General features: G+C 61.0%; 1 protein-coding gene and 1 long non-coding RNA gene across 5 annotated transcripts; one reads left to right on the top strand and one right to left on the bottom strand.

Moving 5' to 3' along the window:
• The first annotated feature begins 5390 nt into the window (after nucleotides 1–5390).
• On the top strand, nucleotides 5391–6358 carry LOC111817354. Its single transcript, XR_002821580.1, has 3 exons — nucleotides 5391–5456; nucleotides 5716–5774; nucleotides 6277–6358. It is a non-coding gene; the product is annotated as an uncharacterized LOC111817354 (long non-coding RNA).
• A 769-nt stretch (nucleotides 6359–7127) lies between these two features.
• Nucleotides 7128–12852, bottom strand: Tmem106a (transmembrane protein 106A). 4 transcript variants are annotated; one of them, XM_023718044.1, is made up of 9 exons: nucleotides 12560–12852; nucleotides 11829–12190; nucleotides 11365–11428; nucleotides 10153–10306; nucleotides 9153–9293; nucleotides 9018–9061; nucleotides 8670–8723; nucleotides 8320–8451; nucleotides 7128–8081 (listed from the first exon to the last, which is right to left on the bottom strand). In XM_023718044.1, exons 2-9 carry the CDS (start codon nucleotides 11974–11976, stop codon nucleotides 8060–8062), a joined length of 759 nt encoding a protein of 252 aa, XP_023573812.1. In that variant the 5' UTR covers nucleotides 11977–12190; nucleotides 12560–12852; the 3' UTR covers nucleotides 7128–8059. The 4 variants fall into 4 exon arrangements, with proteins under 4 accessions (XP_023573812.1, XP_023573813.1, XP_004633982.2 ...); XM_023718045.1 differs by having other exon boundaries at nucleotides 11829–12183; XM_004633925.2 differs by having other exon boundaries at nucleotides 11829–11988.
• Between the last annotated feature and the right edge of the window lie 41 nt (nucleotides 12853–12893).

Below are 12893 nucleotides of genomic sequence, written 5' to 3'. Positions count from 1 at the left end.
AGACCAGGGGGAGCCTCCTGCTTCCACTGCGGGTTCATCCCCTCGGAAGTGTGGCTGGCTGGCTGGACGCTGTGGATCACACGGCCCCTGAGCTCCCAGCGTGCTGTCCCTGAGCTGGGGTCCACGGCGTGGTGCCCAACGCTTAGGCAGAGATCTCAGCTGCTGCGGTGACCGTGAGACGGCATGTCAGGTGGACATTGTGGTGTGGAGCCTGGAGCCCTGACATGGGCCGTGCGTGGCCTCCATCATGGGCTGAGAGCTGGGGTGAGCCCTGTCCCCCAGGACCCAGGCTTGGAAAGGCCACGTCTCCAGGGCACACAGCATCCTGAGCAGGTGACAGGGTTCAGACAGCTCAGCTTCTCCCTGAGTGCAGGCTCTTGGGTAAGGCGGCCAGAGGACCTGTCCCCACCCCGCGTCCTCTCACCCAGCTTCATGGCCAAGCCAGGGGTGGGAGAGCGAGGTGGCCACAGGAGGTGAGGACGGGTGAAGCAGCTGCTGGCTGGGAAGTCTCAGCCAGGCCCAGGGCTCAAATCCCAGGTTATTTTTTGGGGGGTGGGGGGGGTGCGGTGTGAGACCAGGTCTTCATATGTAGTTCAGGCTGGCCTTGAAACTCACTTTGTAGCCCAGGGTGCCCTCCATCTCAATCTTCCTGCCTCAGCCTCTCAAGTGCTGGGATTGCAGGCATGGGCTACCAGGTCTAGTTCAAATCCTAGCTCTGTTCCCTCTTTTTTTTCCTGTTCCCTCTTGAACCAAAGACAAACCCGCCTCTCAGAACTAACGCTGAATGGGTCGGAGGCGCCACAGCTGCCCCCACCAGACAGAGCGAGCCTGAGCTTGTGCTGCCCCCTGGTGGTGAGCCTGGCACGGCCGGATTCTGGGTGCCGCCGGGCGTTTGGGCGACTTTAGACTATACCCGGGTTCCTTGGCCCTCTTCCTTACTATAGGCCCCGCCACAGTCTGAGGCTGAGGATGCAAAGTTCCCCCTCGGGTTTGTATGAGCATGAGATCAGACTGAAATTACTCAAAGCGAGGCATGGTGGCACACTGGGAAGGCTGAGGTGGGAGGATCGCTGCAAGGTCAAGGCCAACCTGGGCTACATAGTGAGATTCTGTCTCTACACAACAGATAACACCAATCAATAACCAGTAAGTTACAGGGCACAGGAGGAAAGGAAAGAGAGCTGGAGGAAGGGAAGGGTGGCCCTTGTCAAGCGCCAGGGGTTAAGGGGCTGGAAGGTGAGCACGCTTCTCTCCTGCAAGCAGGTCCTGGTGTGGCCTGCAGCATGCAGAACCCTCCCAGGGCACAGGGCGAGGACAATGTCCCTGCTCTGCTTGAGACAGTGCCCACCCCTGGGGTCAGGTGTGCCGCGTTCCTGTCCCCCGCATGACGACAGCGCGGCGAGGACTAGGAAACATTAACGGAGAGGACACTCCGGCAAGACGCGAGGGTTCTGTGTGGGCGGCTGCCCGGGCTCTCTGCCAGTGTGACCCACACCATGGCCATGGTGTGGGTGCGGGGGGCGGACCCCAGTCACTGTGCTGGACACGAGGACAGCGCCAAGAGGTAGTGACCTCGGAGCATGGGCCGGGCGAGGCTCGTGGGCAGGGGACCAGCTGTATTCTCACCCCCTGTGGCCTGTGCCCACAGGGTGCTGCCACAGGGCAACCCCAAGTCGCTGACAACCCTGGAGCCGTGCATCGGCTCTGTGCTGCCCTGGTTCTGCTCCCCGCGTTCCAGCTACAGCTCTGGAGTCCCCCTTGACAGCCCCCCCATTCAAGCTGACCACGAGCCATCCCAGCCAGCTGTGCCCACGCACACCCCGGCTCACAACCGCACAGCTCACAGCAGCTCATTCTTGGCATAGCCTACATGAATGGCTAAAGTGATTATGGAGTACTACTGTGCCCTAAAGAAGGATAAGCAAGTCCTGTGTGGAAAATGGATGCGCCTGGAGATCACAATGTTAAGTAAAATAAGCCAAACACAAAATGCTTGGGGGGGGGGTGGAGAGATAGCACAGTAGAATAAGCACTTGCCTGGCAAGTGCAAGGTCTTGAGTTCAATCCTGGTACTGGAAAAAAAAAAAAAAAAACACCAAAACTTAAATATACATGGTTTCTTTTATACAATAAACCCAAAGTATAAATAAATGAATGGGCAAAATAAAAGATATGAAACAGGGAGACATTTTGCAAATGAGAAAGGGGCTAAGAAATGTAAGAAGGGCCTTTTGGGTCCTCCTCTCCAAGATGACGAAAAAAAGAAGGAACAACGGTCGTGCCAACAAAGGCCGCGGTCATGTGGAGCCTAGTCGCTGCACGAACTGCGCCCGGTGCGTACCCAGGGATAAGGCCATTAAGAAGTTTGTCATTCGGGCTGGAGAGATGGCTCAGTGGTCTAAAGCACCTACTTGAAACAAGCTTGGCAAAGCACAGGGACCGCGGTTCGATCCCCAGCACCACATGCCAGCCAGACCCGCCCCCCTGGTGGGCTGAGCTGGCCACACACACACAATAAATAAATGTAATAAATAAAAATAAATATTTAAGAAGTTTGTCATTCGGAACATAGTGGAGGCCACCGCCATCAGGGACGTTTCTGAAGCGAGCGTCTTCGACGGTTATGTGCTTCCCAAGCTGTATGTGGAGCTGCACGACTGTGTGAGTGTGCCAGTCACAGCAAGGTGGTCAGAAATCGATCTCATGAAATCTGCAAGGACCGAACTCCTCCACCGCGACTTAGACCTGCTGCCTTAGACCTGCTGCTGCTGCCCCTCGACCTCCACCAAAGCCCGGGAAGGGGAGCTGGGTCTTAATGGACTGCAGGAGACTCTTGAGTAAGAAATAATAAGTTGAATGTTATACTTTATACAGCATGTTGAGTGTACCTGCCAGAGGTGGGTTTGGTTAATTTAGCCTATCCAAGTTTCAGTTTGTACTCTGAAAATGAACAAAGAGGAACACACTGGGGAGAAAAAAAAAATGTAAGAAGGAAGGGATGGAGAAAGAATAGGTCCAGGCCGTAACACCTGGGAAGAGATTTGGGGCGCCGCAGCGGGGCTTGTTACGCAGACTACACTCACCCCACCACCACAGCCATCATCTAACGGACCATTTACAGAAAAAAACACCACGTAACCGGCTCAACACAGCTTAATCAAAGCAAGCCTAGCGAGCAGCCGCGCCGCTCGGCTCTCACCACCCGCTTTCAGCTCAGGGTTCCCAGCCCGCCTGTATCCCCTCCTGCCCGGGTCGCGATCCTCGCCCCTGTGCGCCTCCCTCGGCTCCTGTGAGGACTTCTCCTTCTCCCTGAATCCCACGAGGAATTCCACGAGCGTGCGGGATCGCGGCATCCCGGGAGGACACGCTTTTACCTGCGTGCCTAGCCCCGCCCCTAGAGGTGTAACCGCCCGCCCACCGCGCCCGCTGCGCAAGCGCGCGGCGCCCCGCCGCGCGGGGACTGACTTCCGCTCTCTGAGCCCACCCGGGCAATGACTGGCGTGGGTGGGCAAGGGCGCGCGCGTCCCGGCGGCCAGAGGCTCTGCGCGCGGAAGCTGTGGGCGAGTAGCTCCACAAGCTAAATAAAGAAATCGATATTGCGAAGAGCCTGTGTGCTGGGCCAAGACTAATTCCTGCGCTCTGGGAGGCTGAGGCAGGAGGATACAGTCCATACTGGACCCTTTTATTTTTATTTTGAGATAGTCTAAATTTGCGCAAGCTGGCCTTGGACTTTCGAGCCTCCTTCCTCAGCCTCCCACCTCACTGTGTTGACACATTTGTACTACCGTGGTGGGCACTAACCCGGCTTTTACCGAGGGAGGATGGGCCCCGGCAGAACTCAGCACCCTGCCAGCCCCGCCGCAGAGCGGGAAGGTCGGATGGATCCAGAGACCACGGCGGGGCGCCCTGTGCATCAGGCGCTCCCCAGGCTCAGCTGGAGTCTTCCGACAACTTCTCAGGGAAGACTATACTGGGTGGCCTGCCTAGGTCCCCAGGCAGTGGGTGGCCCCCCAGGACCCATCCCTCCGGTGTCTGACAGCAAAGCTCAAAAACGAGCAAAAAGGAAGAGGAGTTGCGGGGAAACAGGTACCGCTGCCGACGCCTTCTGCGGTGAGCAGAGGGAAAGGTGCTGGGGCGCACTGCGACTCCGCGTGAGCCGGATGCCCCTCCCGCCGCCACTCAGGGCCCCGGGAGCCGCGGGCCCCGTCCCGCTCCGCCAGCTGGCGGGGCTGCATTGTGAGGTGGCCATGCTGACTTCAGGGCCTGGCCCGGAGGGCAAGAGGTGGGGCGGGTGGGTCCGGCTGCCCCTCGCCCCCGCCCGGGCCTCCCCCATCATGGGCAGCGCCTACCACTGGGAGGCCCGGCGCCGGCAGATGGCTCTGGACCGGAGGCAGAGGCTGCTGGCCCAGCAACAGCAGCAGGAGGATAAGCAAGAACGGCAGCAGGTGCAGAAGGTAGCCAGGCGGGAGCGCGGCGGCAGGGAGGGAAGGGGGGAGGGGGGAGGGGACAAGGGGGAGGGGGAGGGGAATGGGGGAGGGGCGGGGGCGCTGCCGGGAGGCTGGCCCCTGGTTCTCCCCGAGAGGCTGAACCTATTTGTTCCCCCTGCTGGGGCGGGGACCCCCGGCCTCACGCAGCAGGCAGCGGGCAGCGGGCAGCCCCGCACACCCACGGGCCTGGCTAGCCCTCCCTCACCGCGCGCGGCTGCCAGCTCCCTGCGAGGAGCCCGTCCTGGCGGCTGCCAAGAGGGAGGGGCTTTTATTTTTATGTATATTTAAATATAAAATAAGAGCCAATACTCAGTTGACACATTTAAGACACTTGAAGTGCCTTTGCCACAATTTGGGGACAGGAACCTACTTTGTCAGCTGTAAACTGTATAAAATTGGCAGATACGTTACTGTTGGTGTCCCTGCCGCTGTGCTGTGCGCCTCTGACCTTAGCTGTTGAGGAGGCTGAGGCAGGAGGAGGCCGGGGGCGGCCAGCGTGGGCACCTGCGCGAGGTGCCTCTTGAAACAAAAAGGAAGCAGGGCTGGGGTTCCCTCAGGGGCTCAGCTCTGCCGGGCTCATTCCGAGTAATGAAAAAGAAAATAAATTGTGGGATGTGGGGCCCCAGAAGTGCTGCTCCTTGGCAGGAGCTCTGGGGTGCAGAGATAGCCCCAGCAGGCCTGGCCACCACCCCATCATGTGCCTGCTGCCTGGAGTTTTTTAATCTGAGTTGACACTTGCGGTGGGGGCTTCTTGCTAGGAAATGCAGAAAAACCAACAGGAGGAGGACCGTCACCCTGAGCAGAGACCTCCACCACCGCCAGAGCCCAGAGAGCAGCCCCAGCCACCACCGGCCCAGCCGCTACCTCCAGGGGCACAGGGTGCCCTGCCTCAGTGCTCCCTTGGGCCCGGACAGCTCCCTGGTGTGGACTGCAGACCCCAAGCCTGGCCGCCCATCCTGCCCGGACCTGGTCAGTGGGGTGTGGGATGGAGGGGTGAGGACAGCACCCTGCTCGCTGCCTCGACCTGGCTCCTGTATCCCTGTGGCACCGCCCTGCCCCGCCTGTGCCCTCTGCATGGGTGAAGGGCTGTGAAGGCCCCCGGGAGAGGTGGCAGGCGACATCGGCCATGGGACTCATCTGTCCTCACCAGGGGCTGCACCTCCTCCCACCCAGTAGCTCCCCCTGTGCTCTCTGGCACTCCAGCCACCAGTGTTGTTTCTGTCCTCAGGCCTCACCAACCCGTGCCAGCCTAGCCCTGCCAAAAAGACTGGGTATAGGAGACTCACGGTGAGTGGAGCTGTGGCCGGGTATGCGCCTTGCCTTGGCCCCGTGGCCTTGAACTTGTGCCACTCTGGCCTCCCACAGAGTAAGGGCCCACCACAGCTGGTGGCATAGTAACTATTTTTCACAGTACTGGGGCTTGAACTCAGGTTCTTGGCACTGAGCTACGCCCCCCCCCCCCACTACCCTTCTTTAAAATTTTGAAGCAGGGTCACACTGAGTCACTGAATTATTACCCAGGCTGGGCTTGAACTTGAGGCCCTCCTGCCTCAGCCTCCCAGAGGCCCAGCTAGGATCGTAACTTGATGAGACTCTAAGGTGAGGCAGGCTCTGGGGAGGTCCAGGTCTAGGGCTCCGTGTCTCACAGGCACTTCTCGTGTGCAGGACTTGGAGTAAGGCACAGGACAGGGTCTCACTGCTCTCTGGTCCCCCACCTCAGAGGGTTCAGCAGGCCCAGAAGGTAGGCATGGAGATGCTGACCCTGGCTTCTGTCCCTCCCTTTTCTCAGTCAACTGATTACATCCAGCAGTGGTGACCCAGGCCCCGACTGCAGGACCCCAAGGACTACTGACAGGAGCAGATGAGCAGCCATGCCTCCAACCGCTGCCAGTGGGCACCGGGGATGCGCCCTAGTGCTGGGAACCCTGGCGGCAGTAAAGCGCAGCTCCTGGAGTCGAGCCTCAGCAGCTCTGTGGGGACGGGGAGCCAGGGAGGGATGGCAATTCCGTGCTGCTGCTGCTTTTTTTGAGACTAAGTCTCACCATATAGCCCAGGCTGGTCTCGAACCTGCTGCGACCCTCCTGCCTCAGCCTCCCTAGTCCTGGGATCACAGGTGTGTGCCACTAAGCCCAGCAACTCTGTGCTTTTGTGGCTAAGCTGAGGGTGCAGGTCGGCCCTGCCTGCTGCTGCCACTGCCCTGCTCAGCAGCTGAAGCATCTGGCGTCCTGCCAGTCCCCGGGGCGTCACCCTTTCCCCAAGCCTGTGTTTCCCACCAAGGTTCTGTGGGAAGGGGCTGTGTCACATTGCAGCAGGGAGAGGTGGGCTACTCGCGCATCACCTGGGGGCCCCGCTGAAGCCTGGGCTCTACCTTCCCGGCTCCCAGCCCTTCCACCCAGCAGTTACTCTAAGGTTTCTCAGCCCCAGATGGAGGGGAGAGGGCTGCAGATTCAGGTTATTTATTTATTTAGCTCCGAATGCCTTCAGGGCATGCTTGCCTGGCTGGAGTGTTGTGGGGATCAACTCCAGCAACCTGAGGCTGACAGCTTTGTGGAAGCAGCCACTTAAAGGCCTGAGCTAGGGCCAGGCCCCCCTTTATTTTGTTTCTGAGAATCAGATTCAGAGCCTTGTGTTTGCCGGGCAGGTGCTGTGCGGCTGAGCTGCACCCCCAAGCCCCGGGTCCTCTCTTCCCCATCCTGAGGATGGCTGTGGTCACTGCGGTCAGCACCCAGGTCCCGGGCACCACAGGGGCCTCCCGAGGGGCGCTGGGCACCAGGGAGGGCAGCACCATGCACCTGGAAGCTGCTGCTCAGCAGCAGGGGAGTTACAGGCAGCACCCCGGGAGGCTGAGGCGGGAGGGCCAGTTCAGGCTAGCAACCTAGTGATTTAGTGGGACGCTCTCATCTCTAGCAATGGGCTGGGGACGGCGCTCAGGACGAAGGCCTGGGGTTGCGCCGTTCGTTCAGGGGGACTTGGGGGCTCTCAGCCTCAGTGCCTACCCAACAGCAGGCTCCCTCCAGGTGGCCGCACTGCACGTGCCGCTGGTGTGCTTTAGTGACTATGAGTACTTGACAGCCCCCAGCCTCAACTCCTCCTCCCCTCACAGGCCCGGCGGTCACCCCAGTCCCACCACCCGCGAGTGACGTGGGTCGTGGGGCCTTCAGGAGCGATTCTTATCCCTGCTGGGCAGAGGTCCCTGGGGGCTGGGGTTCTCAGGGTGTGGCTGAGGGACAGCAAGAGCCGGGTCTGGCAAAGGAAGCACTGCGGAGGGCTCTGGGAGCAGGGCTGAGCCCCGGCTTGTGTGCACGTGGGCCCCTGCGGCTGGCCTTGCGCCGCTGACCCAAGCTCCTCCCTCTAACTGGGATCCTGCCCGGGAAGGGGATGATCAGGTGCACACAGTGGCCCCGAGGGTCCGGGGACAGTCGCTGGCTGGGAAGGAGGACAGAAGGCCAGGGCCCCAAGGTTCTTCTGTGTGGTGGCCCACCCCCACTGCCTCGCTGCGCAGCCAGGGTGGAGCAGCTGCAGGGGCCACATCTGTGGCTGTGGTCCCAAGAGTCCACAAGGACATCCCCAGGTCACTTATCACTCAGCACAGACCTTGAACGGGATCCAGGTTTTAAAAGGACGGATACTATGGCCACCACCTTCGGAGAGGAAGGAAAGTGGCCCTGGCGGACTGGAGGAGACGGACGGGACAAAGAGGATGGAGGGGACGGGGCCAAACAGCCTCTGCCTGAGGCCTCCAAGTTAGGGACCTGGTGCCTGCCGGCCTGAAAGAACCAGAAAGGACAGGAGGACGGGACAGTGCACAGGAAGCGAGTCCCCTCCTCCTCACGTGGGTGCCATGGCGCTTCGGGTCTCCAGGACAAGCTGGCGCGGCACCGTCTTGCCCCGGCAGTCTGCATACTCGAAGCTCTCAAAGACCCGCTCCTCCACGTGGCCCAAGTAGGAGTAGGTCACCGTGCCCCTGTAGAGCGCGAGGGCAGCTGGGAAGCAGGCGGCACATGCCTCCCAACAACCCCAGAGACTAGGGCCGAGGTGAGGGCCGTCCTCCTGCCACAGGACAGCCGAGGCGAGGCTGAGGCAGGAGGATTGCCCAGAGTTCCAGGCTGGCCTGGGCTAGCCAGGCAGATTGTCTCAAAACGCCCAAGCTCCAACCTAAAGCCGTGTGTGGGGGCCACTTACTGGATGTGGAGCACCACGTGGTGGACCTTGATTTCCAGCCAGGTACAGATTTTGCTGTGACAGAAAGAGGGTGTCACAAAGAGCCTCTGGGGTCACACGTGCAGCCCTACCCTGCCCGCCTCTGTCCTTCTGAGGCCAGCATGGTCACTTAATGGGACACTGCGCCTGTGCAGCCTGGCGTGAAGCCCCAAAGTCACCCATGGTGAAGCTCACCCGGCCTGGGCCAACTTCTGCTTCCACCCGGCCCCACGGCACAGGCTGAGGCGCCGAACCCCCAGCGTGGTGCTGGCTGGTCGTGGCAAGCCCGCCACACACCTGAGGCGGGAGGAGCTTGGGCGCAGTACTCACTACGTGTTCTCATCTTCAATCCTGCTGGCCACAGCATAAAACATCTGCCGGGCGAGGGGCACGAGCTCAGCCGGCGGCGGCCCCTCTCCCGCCGCCGCACCCTGCGGACCGCCTCCCCGGGATGGGACGGCGCACCTGTTCGCTGGTCAGAGGGCCGACGTGCAGCAGGAGGCCTTTGGAGAGCTGGCCCACCACGAGGGACAGGTGCAGGACCTGGACGGTCAGCTGGCTCACGGTGATGGGCCAGTAGTTGGGGTTGGAGATGTTCAAGATGCCCTGGGAGGAAGACAAGGACCGGGCGCGGTGACCCACCTTGGGAAGGGAGTGGCCCAGTGGTGGTGGAAGTCTCCATGGGGGCCTCAGGCACATGGACCCCTCAGGGGGCCACCTTAGAATACTGCCGTGTTGGGCTCAGGAGATAGCTCAGTAGAATAAGTGCTTGCCTGGCAAGCAATGCCTGGTACCGCAACAAAACAAAACCTTCACCATGTGTGAAAGGATGCGTGCAATCCTGGCGCGAGAAGGCTGGCAGGGAAACTGCTCGGGCTGGAGCCCAGCCTAGCTATGTAGAGCTGTCAAGGCCTGCCTGCACCCCACAGGGAGACCCTGTCTCAAAACGCAAACAGTTACACTGAGCTGCACATGGTGGCTCACGCTTACAGTTCCAATACTCTGGGAGGCTGAGGCAGAAATATCAAAAGTTCAAGCCTAGCCTGTGTCACTTAGTGACATCCTGGACCCTGTGTGAAAATTAAAAAAGGTTTGGGGGTGAAGGCCCTGGTACTGAAGAAAAAAAAGTTATGCTGAGCTGCCCACATGATGCCTGCAGTCCCAGGAGGCTGAGGCAGGAGGATCACTTGAGCCCAGGACTGAGAGACCAGCCTGGGCAGCATGGGGAGATCCAGTCTCTAAATCAAACACTGGGGGTCCTGATTCGTCTGCACATCTCTGGCAGGCCTCCCCTACGCCGGCATTTATCTGGCCCAGGCCTGCCCTTACCCCATGAGGAGGCCCAGCCCGACACCATCTGTCCCATGGCTTATGCGGTCCCTGCTTCTCCCTTAGCGCCCAGGACCCTCCAGGAGGCACAGCCCTGGGAAGTGTGGCTGGGGGTGGGGAGAGCCAGGATACCCACCGTGGCATTGAGCAGGACATCAGCCTTATCGAAGGCCACCGTGGAGGAGTTGAGGCCTGCGGGGTGCACAGTGATGCCCCGGGGTAACAGGAAGAAGATGATCAAGGAGGTGGTGACCAGGCACATGAGCACCGCGAGGGACACAAAGAGCTTCCTGAGGAGGCAGCGCCAGCCAGGAGAAGCCTGAGCCTGGGAAAGCTGAGGGGCAGCAGTCTCCCACTACACCACCCTACAATGGGCGTCTGGCTGCTGCCTGGCTCCTGGGCCAGCTCTGTGCCACCGACCCCAGCCCTGAGGGACCACCTGGGCCTCTCGATGCCTGCTGCTCCATGCACAGCCTCATGCTCAGGCGCAGGTACCATCGTACATTCAATTCCGGACAGATAGGAGTTCAGGGGCAGGACTCTGGATGTGAGGGGCAGGGCCAGCGGCGAACCCCACTGTGGTGTGGGCAGGCGGGACTGGGGTACCAAAGCCAAGCCTGAGGACCTAGTGGCACCTGCATCTAGACCAGGAACAGCTCCAGGACGGCTTCTGAGGTTCTGAACAGTCCCAGGTTAGGACATACCTCTAGCAGGTGGAGAACAGGTGGGTCTAAGCTGCACCACCACCAGGAGGGGTGCACTAGGCACTCCAGCCCCAGACTACAGCCAGGGTCCCTGGCTCCCTGCTAGGAGGAGCCGAAGCCAGACAGTGCCCGCTGGGATGAACCACAGCAGTCCCAGGCATTTTCTGCTGTGCACCCGCTGTGAAGAGGGCACTCAGCAAAGCACATCCATGATCTTGGGGGGGGGGTGCTGTGGGGACCAAACCCTGGGTGCACTGAGCCATACCCTTAGCCCTTTCTTAGTTTTGAGGCAGGGTCTCAGTAAGCTGCCCAGGCTGCCCTAGACCTTGCTGTCCTGACTCAGCCTTCTGAGGAGCTGCAGTCACAAGTGTGCACTGCCACACCTGGCTCTTCTTTTTTTACTGATGCTGGGGATCAAACCCACGGCCTCACGCACCCCAAGCCAATGCTGTGCACGGCTACACCCCAGCCCCAACACTTCGTAACCATAAAGCAGGAAAGTCCTTGGAAACAAGCAGCTCCTATGTTTGAGTCCAATGAGCTCCGATTCCAACCCATGGGGGAGGTAGGGGGCTTCAACACTAGAGACAAAGGTGACACCATCCCCAAGCGTGACGCCCACAGACTGGGGCACTGATGCTTACGTGCGCCTGGGCTTCAGCCTCTGGTCCCCAAAGGGGATGAGGGCCACCAGCTGCTTCTCCAGCTCTGTGGAGCAGAACACTGTGAGAGGGCGCGGAGGGAGGATACAGGTGACCTTCACACCCATGCCGGCAGGGGGCGCCGCCTCTGAACCCCATGGGCAGCTCAGCTCTGAGCTACCGCGGGAGGGGAATCCCCAGCACAGGTGTGGAGCCTGCGAAATGCACTAGCAAATCAGAGACACCCAGCGTCTTCAGAAAGGTGACTTGTGACCTTGGACCCCGAGTGCTGGATGGTCGGGGAGCAGAGCGGCTAGAGCCCGCGGCGGGGGGTGGGGGGCAGGTTGTGCTGTGGGCAGGGAGTCTGCAAGGAGCCGGCCAGCCGCACCTCCGCCCGCCTGGGGCCGAAGGGCAGGCGGCCGGGAGCCGACCCGGCCTTCCTGCGGGACCAGGGCGCGGCCACTCACCTTGGGGGATCCTCCCCCTGCCCCGGCAGGTAGGACAAGTCACATGGCTGCCACCAGAGGCCCCGCGGCCAGGCACACAGGAGCTGGTCGACTGCTTCGGGCGGGGGAACAGGAGCCATGTGCGCTCGCCAACCTCCGGGGTGCTCATCGCTTCTCCTCGCTAGTGAGAAAAGAACCCAGTGCAGGTGAGGCCCGGACGCACTGCGGGCCGGCGGCGGCGCCGGGTTCTGAGTGCTCCCTGGGCCGGGAGCTGACCACAATCTAGGGGCCGTGCCCGTCCATGCAGATGGGCGTGAGCGTTCGCTCGGGACTCCGAAGTGGGAAGTCTGAAGGCAGCGCCACTCTCAGTACGGGCCTAAAAACTGAAAAAAAGCGGAAGTCAGCGCACTTGAAGGGCCTTCCCTAAGTGACCCATAGGGGGCCCCGCCCGCCCCAGCCGTCCTCCCTTTCTGCGGGAGGAAATTGGATAGGGCTGGCCGGGGACACGGCCCTCTAGGAAGTGGTGGGATGACCACTTGGGATGCGTGTAAATCGATTCACACGCAGACTTTAGGGGCTTTGAGACGATCTCGTTACTGAGGTTTGGACTGCCTTGAATGCATATGCACCCCAGGCAGGCCTCAACTCGCTGCAACCTCCTGCCTCAGCCTCTGGAATGCTGAGATTACAGGCGTGTGCCACTACGCCCGGCGCGCACACACAGATCTTTGTGGCTGAAGAGGCAGCCTCACCTTGGCTCTGGACTGGGGTCTTGCTCCTCGCCGCCGCCACAGCCAGGAGCTCGGGGACTGCGGCCGGCAGGGACTGCGGAGCCGCGGGCGAACGGGAGGATGGCGGGCGCAAAGGTGGGATTAGATTAGCCCGAGGATCACGCCCCACGCCTCGAGGCCGCGGTGGAGGCTCCAAGGGTTCCTGGGCCTGGCCTCCAGAAAGACAGAAGAGGGTCCGGGGGCACCCCCCTCGAGTGGCGAAGAACGAAACAGCAGCCGCGGAAGCGAAAGCGGGGGAGGAGGCGCTCTGCCAGGCGCCCGCCTGGGAGGAAGCCAGGGCCCAAGCCCCGCCCAC

The sequence above is a fragment of the Octodon degus genome, unplaced genomic scaffold, assembly GCF_000260255.1.
Source record: "Octodon degus isolate 3935 unplaced genomic scaffold, OctDeg1.0 scaffold00056, whole genome shotgun sequence".
Lineage (NCBI taxonomy): Eukaryota > Metazoa > Chordata > Mammalia > Rodentia > Octodontidae > Octodon > Octodon degus.
The sequence above is the reverse complement of the archived record's forward strand: the minus strand, read 5'-3'. Positions and strand labels throughout refer to the sequence as shown.